The sequence below is a fragment of the Atta cephalotes genome (genome assembly GCF_000143395.1).
Source record: "Atta cephalotes unplaced genomic scaffold scaffold00040, whole genome shotgun sequence".
NCBI classification, from domain to species: Eukaryota; Metazoa; Arthropoda; class Insecta; order Hymenoptera; family Formicidae; genus Atta; species Atta cephalotes.
The window spans coordinates 1,611,364-1,618,999 of record NW_012130104.1 but is presented as its reverse complement, the minus strand read 5'-3'; the positions used below and the strand labels follow the sequence as shown (position 1 = coordinate 1,618,999).

Sequence of the window (7,636 nt, the reverse complement as noted above, 5' to 3'; positions counted from 1 at the left end):
AAGCGTTGGTGATGAAGCGGAATGATTAAAAGGACGTTGTAAGTCGAGTGTAAGGAAACGTGACAAATTGGAGAACGCCTCGTTGGAGAACGTTAGCTCTATCAGGCTTCGTTATCGCTTTTGAAAACGGCGTCTGCCTCATTAAATATCTACTCACGACACGCGCGCACATACACGCATTTTTACGGCCGGTTGCGTAATAACGGCGATAATCTTAATTGAAAAACATGCGGAATCTTTTTTTTTAACCTATCTATTCACTGCGCTGTTTGCAGTATCGTGTCACGTTTACCGTATCAATACTATTGGGTGTTGCTAGGTCAGTTACGGGCGACACGACAGCCTACAAACTGAGAATGTCGCATGGACCGCACACATAAGTGAAATGTCTCGCAGTTTGCCGGACAGAGTGGCTGGGCTTTATTATGCCCACGGCCTATTCTGCTCCTCTCATCCCGTCATCGTCCTCTCTCTCGCGATATCGGTTCTTTTATTATGCTGGTAAGTCATTCCCCTTTTCCCTGATGATTGCATTGTTTATCAATACTTGAATGACTTCAATCCTGGAAGAGATCTGTTAAGATATTTGTTTGGTTGTTGCAGCTGTCCACTTGTCAATCTGCCTATGCCAGGCAATGCTCCGAAAATACTAATCAATGATACTGTCCTACCAGTAATAAACGACACGGAGACCTCGGTACTGTATGTCCAACAAGTGGTACTAAGGATCGGAGTGATGCCATGGAGCGAAGATTTGACGCTGATGGATGCCTTCAGAGGACCTTTATACGAAGTGTTCAATCTTTTGGAGATCATACAAAACTATCAGCATCCAGAAACGTGAGTGCTCCATCTAATTATTTTAATTAATGTCGTATATAGTTCATGTATAGTATGGGATAGCAAATCAAATATATCTATTTTATTTTAAGTTCCAAAAGTGTACACTAGTACAAAAAACTACAGATCTGTAAATGTACCTATGAGATTTTTTTCAGAGTTAGGAAGCGTTACTTTTTCCATTACTTTTGATAATAAACATAACATTGCAACTTTTTTATAATTAAATATTAAGGTTGCGCCAAGGTATATAATGTTGCAATTTTTTATAACTAAATGCTAAGGTTGTGCCAAGATTGGACAAATCGACTTTTCCAACCTTGGCACAACCTTAGCGTTTAGTTATAAAAAATTGCAACGTTATTATCAAATTGTTTGTCATAAAAAATAATTTAAAAAATAACGCTTTTCAATTCTGGATTTTTTGTATATTGTATGAGTAATCTTATGCCGATCTCTGCGCTAATTAATTATTTTGTGTGATAACATTTTCTGTTATTGATAGACTTTGTAACAGCAGTTTTGTGGGTATCTTATTATTTGTATGTGTTACAAAAGATTATTTCTTTTGTCTACTAACACTGTACTTTGTTATATAGTGCATTGCAATAAAGATAAAGATTACATAATACAATATAGTCAATAATTTCTTTATTTATAACATTGGCAAACAGCAAGGAATAATTCACTGTGTTGCATTGTGTTTGTGCTTTTTTAAGTCTGAAAAGCACCCATAATATGTAACTTCTAACATTTGGAAAAAGATTATGTGTCCAATTTCTTTTTTAAGATGCCCAAAGATGATTTTATATAGCTCAAAATATATAAAAAACTACTTTTTTTAAAGTTAAAAAATGATTGATATTGGGAGATATTTTTCTCTTAGAATAAAGATCTCATCTGATTTGATTTTTAGATCCGGTAGCCGAAACTTATAATGTTTTATATTTGAATTTAAATTGTTTTCTTTATTTTTATTTTTCTTTATTTGTAATTGATTCTATTTAATTGTGTATAATTTAAAATGTGTTTGACTCTTACTTTGCCCTTTATTTATTGTTATTTATTTCGTATATAAAGAACCCTTCTGCTAAATATTGATTTTTAGATTAAAAACACTTGGCCAAGTATGCTTGCACATTGAAGCAGTGAAAAAAAGAAATGGCAAGAAGGCTGAGGTTTTGCCGGAATACAACTGTCTTGTTCTATCACCTGCAAATCTCTGGCAACAAAGTATAGAGTTATTTTCTCAAGACACAAATCTTATTAACACTATATTTTCATATCAGGTAAATATATTCATGAAATATACTATAATTGTTTTGTATGAAATAATAGTAGTAGTAGTAGTAATAATAGTAGTATATATATAGTCTCATATGTAATTGCTAATTGTTATTTACCGCAAATAGATAAAGCTTTTATTTGGCATATTAATTAACGCTTATAGCGTTTTCTTTTGGCTGCCCATCAGTGCAATACTCAGACAGTATAGTGTGTTTCCTTAGCTATAGTGTAGTACAAATTTTATTACCTCACGAAGTGGGGTTTTGCTACACGATTTCAAAGAGATGGTGTAGAGCTAGTGTGACATTAAAAATTTGAAAATGGAAGTCAGCAGAATTAAACTACGTATGAAATAATGTAGTAAAAGTATATACACCATGGTGTATGTACTTTTGTAGTGCAGAACTGATGCAGCACTTATACGCAACTGGTGTAGTGCGAGGTTACACTCAATGTATCCCAAGAGAAAACGCTATTAATTTCTATCTTTATTGTATAAAAAGTAGTTAATTTGTTTGTATGTATCGTTACTATTACAGAATCTTCAAAGAGGTAAGATAAGTCTTGCAGAAGTGATGTTTGGAATGAGTTTAAAGGAAACAGGAGTGAAACGATATCCTGCTCGAGTTCGCCAAAGAATCCTCCAATATGCCGTGACCATTTATTTAAAGAAATATGATCAGGAGTAAGTATTTACACAAATCGCTTTTAATTTGTTATTAATATAATTATATTAACATATATTTTATTTGCTTATAGATTCATAAAAGGATTGCAGCATCGATTACGAACGTATTATCAGCTGCATCAAACCGTCGACAATAGCACGGACGTTGATACGCATAATGAAGTATTAAATATTTTTTATCCTGGCGAATTCAATTACAGTGAATTCTTCCCGTTAATGATGACTTCCCTAGCCTTATTTTTCTACGAATACTTCCAAGTGCGGAAAATAGAACTGGTAAAGTCTAAAATTGGCATTGCATTCAGTGCCAGCGTAACAGTGATGGGTTCGTTATCAATGACTGTGGGTGTGTGCTTTTTCTTTGGTCTGACATTGAGCATGAGTGCCAAAGAAGTGTTTCCGTATTTGGTGATTATCTTCGGCCTCGAGAACATTCAAGTGTTGACTAAGAGTGTCGTTAGCACTCCAGCCCAACTGGACGTAAAGATACGTGTCGCTCAGGCTTTATCTAAAGAAGGATGGTCTATTACGAAAAATCTGCTTACAGAAGTGACGATCCTAACTATCGGTTTATTTACTTTCGTACCTGCTATCCAGGAATTTTGTATATTCGCCATTGTTGGATTATTGAATGATTTTTTTCTACAAATGGTATTCTTCTCGACGATCCTGGCGATCGATATCAGACGAACAGAGTTATCCAGTGAGAATTCCAAATTTCACTTGTCGCACATTCAAACATCACGCAGACAACAGTTTACCACTACCATTACCAATCGAAAACCTCATATATTCCGCTCTAAGTCTCATCCGAGATTGAACGGCCTGTCTACCGGCCCGACGAACGTTATTGCTCCGAATACACAAAATACTCACACACTGACCAAGATTCCCAAACGTTTGAGATTGGTGTATTTATGGGCTCGAACACGAATTTTCCAGCGTGCATTTATGGTAGGAATGGTTGTGTGGATTAGCATGGCTATTAACAATTCTGGTATCATTGAGCACATAATACATCTTAGCGAGACGCTAAAGCCAGAAACTGACATGGATGGTTATACAGTAGACAAGCCTCCATCATTAAACGATTATGTTAAGCTAAATACGGTAACACCTATTTCTATATCGCCTGCAACTGTAGCCCCAAATAAGTTAAACGAACAGGTGAATTTTCATTTTATTTTCAAAATAGACAATATTCTTATATTTTTTTGAAGTCCATAATCCATTCAAGAAAAATGTATTTTTTAGAATTTAACTAATAATACAACAGAGGAATTAAATAAGCTAAGACCTATGGATTTTCCGCCTTGGAATAGTTTGTCACTGTATCATTGGTCTTCGATTCTTTCAATGTATAATGTGTCGATTGCTGGTGGAAGAGTGACTATACTACCGACTATAAAATTATCGTACGCGGTGAGCCCGCAATTAGCAAAACAAATTAGCAATCCAAATGATGTTCAACACTTCCAGTGGCAGAGTCTCGCTACCGCTGCGCTTGATCCTTTAGATTTTTCAGGTTTGAATTTTTCAATGAAAAATTACAAAAAGTTAATTATTGAGTCTTCAACTTTTTTTTATTTTTAGATATGGAAGTACCATCGAGATCAGAAGGACGTGTATTTAATACGGACACGCCTTTTGTACCGTCGAGTCCAATGGAGATATTTCTAGCCGCTCTGCTGTGTCTTATTAGCGTAATCGTGGTTGCTTATACAATGGTTGTATTATACCGTTGTATTTGCACGAGAAATTACGCGGAGTGGCGAGCCAGTTGGCACCAGCAAGAAAAGACGCACGATTACGTTACTCAATTAGTGTTGGAAGCTGTGCCTCTGGTCTTGGAAGGCCATACTCAGGAAGTAGAATGCATTGCGACGGACGGTAACACCGTTGCTAGCACATGTTTAGCGGGACATATCAGAATATGGGATTCGACGTCTGGCGAGCAATTGGCGCATATCGATAGACGACAATTTTTCAGTGGTCCGCAGAAAACGCTGAGTCAAGCGTCGCCAGATGCCGACGAGCTGATGTCAGATTATGAAAGCGGTTCGCCACCTTCTCGAGGTGAAATGGAAGTGGCACAATCGATGGGACTTTATTCACCGGCCTCGGCAATGTGTCAGGGAAAGTTATCTCCCGCTTACAATATGCGAAGAGTTAATAGTAACAATAACAATGATCATAAAAGACGATCTATAGGAAATATGTTAGATTACGATTATCAACTCAATGAACTCAATAGCGACAATAAGCAAAAATTATTACGTCGAAGCTTAGGCAGTGCCTACGATCTTCCCGATCTAAAACCGGCGATAAACATAAAATTCTCAACTATAAAATATACACCCTCGCAAAAAAATTATGATCAAGGCTACGATTTCGGGGAGCGATATAAAATCTTATTCGATGAACACAATAAGTCAATCGAGGAGATGCAAAAATCTAAAATCAGGGAACAATTAGGTGTTTTTCCCGCAAGATCGAACAATTTAGTTGGCAGTACATCCTCCATAAATACCGACCGCACAATACAATCGTCGCCCATTATAGCGGCGATTTGGTGTATGGATTATCAGGAAAATCTTGTAGTAGTAGGGTGCGCTAATGGCAGTCTAGAATTCTGGGAGGGTACGACCGGTAGATTCAAGGTGAGATACGAATAATTTGAGTAAAAATATTATTTTAACAAATGTAAATTAATTGAATAATTCTATTCTTTCTTAACTTAGTGTCTCTTCGATGATGGATCAGGGCTTGGAATCTCTGCCGTTAGACTCGTTGGTAGCAGAGTAGTGGCAGCTAAATTGAATGGTGTTGTCGACTTTCTGCAACTTGAAAGTTATAGTGAAGGTCAGCAGATTGATTGGGGCTTCACATCTTACAGAAGAAGTAATGATCTTTCAAATATCAGAGTTTATTTCTACATTAAATTGTGTTGTATTATATCTATAAATAACAAATTTATTTCTTTATTAAGCTAAATTTATTTAATTGATCTGTTTAACTGATCTATTTAATTGATCTATTATTTTAGCGCATGTGCGAACGGGAAGTGCTGGTTCGCCCATGGATCTAAATAACTATATGCAAACGGAGGAAGATTTGCGCTGCATGAAAATTGGCTCTCATAGAGCACATCAACAAGCGATCACTGTTTTAGATAGCGAAGGTGGACGTGTATTAACAGGCAGCCAGGATCACACCTTGAAAGTATACAGGTATACACAGTTTAATATAATTCAATTTACTTTTTCTAAAAATTATTTATATATCTATATATTTTTCTTATATCTTATCTAGGTTAGAGGATCAGTTACCTCTGTATACACTTCATGGGCATTGCGGTCCGATATCGTGCCTCTTTATCGATAGAATAAGTCCCATGACATCCGGTAGTGGGTCTCAAGATGGGTTACTATGTGTGTGGGATCTTTTGACAGGTAACATCTTTATCTCAATGAATATATAATTTAGTATAACTGTTATCTCTTCTAATCTAATGTTTTTATATAATACATTTTTGCAGGAGCATGCATGTATAGTATTCAAGCCCACGATGGTGCTGTAGCCGCTATCACATGTTCAGTGTCCTATGTGATAAGTATCGGAACAGATGAAAGACTGTGTGTCTGGGAACGCTTTCAAGGACACTTATTACACACTTTGCCAGCACATAAAGCAGCTTACAGCTTACAATTAGTGATGTTAACGCATCATCTCCTCATAACTAGCAATCAGGTATGCATATACAATACACACACACACACACACACACACACACACACACACACACACACACACACACACACACACACACACACACACACACACACACACACACACACACACACACACACATGCACGCACACACACACATGCACGCACAATTTTAGATCAAAATTATGAAAATAAATCTCGATTTCAAAATTGAATATTAATATTTCAGGGATCATTAGTAGTCTGGGATGTAAGAACGGGTGAGCCAGTTCGAGAAGTGAGACTGGGTCATAAAGACAGCTGCATTTTCGTAAAGCAAATGCTGGCATTGAGGGACAGCGTCGTTTGCGACTATGGTCGGCAATTGAGAATAGTCAGATTTCCATTGGTTTCTGATAAGCTGGATTAAGTTCTTGTATGCGCGTGTACATAGCCGTGTTTTTCTTTATCTTAGCTTCTCATTATTTTAAATGATTTATTAAATTAGATGTTAGAAACTATAGATTTTTATACAATATAATATTGCGTGTATATTCTAAAGAGTGATATATATTTTCGATGTAAGTTTATGTTACACAATAATACACGTATTCACGGGAATATATTTTTTATTCGACGGAACAATTATATACACAAATAGTCACATTTTCAATTTTTAAATCGACATTATGACATTAAACACCAATTGAAAAGTTTGAAGAAATAAAGATTGTATAGTAACATAATAACGGTACGCTCTATTCAGAATTTTTTTAAATTTAATTTAATTTTATAAAGATGATTTAGTATTTTCTTAACTGATCTTCTAATTACGACATGAAATAATTTTAATATGCGTTTATTTAATATTTTATAACATGTATAGTGGCTGTGCTTTATTTTGGATCGTCTCTTAGCTTTTGTTATGTAATATAAAACCGCTTAATATTTTATTTAAATATTTTTAATCTTTTTACTATAAGTAATATCGTGATAACATTCATGCATTTGTAAAACCGATATTGTTTTTTAATATAAAAACGATGACAATTATGACCCACAAAGAGTTCAACTATTAAGATAATGGTGTAATAAAAATGATATTTCATCTGA

General features: G+C 35.4%; 1 protein-coding gene across 1 annotated transcript; it reads left to right on the top strand.

The window, feature by feature from the left end:
- The first annotated feature begins 385 nt into the window (after window positions 1-385).
- LOC105622120 (sterol regulatory element-binding protein cleavage-activating protein) lies at window positions 386-6,953 on the top strand. The gene is made up of 12 exons (XM_012203554.1): window positions 386-501; window positions 604-840; window positions 1,949-2,129; window positions 2,667-2,812; window positions 2,887-3,982; window positions 4,070-4,340; window positions 4,409-5,475; window positions 5,557-5,716; window positions 5,862-6,045; window positions 6,128-6,267; window positions 6,354-6,565; window positions 6,774-6,953. Exons 1-12 carry the CDS (start codon window positions 386-388, stop codon window positions 6,951-6,953), a joined length of 3,990 nt encoding a protein of 1,329 aa, XP_012058944.1.
- Window positions 6,954-7,636: the final 683 nt, after the last annotated feature.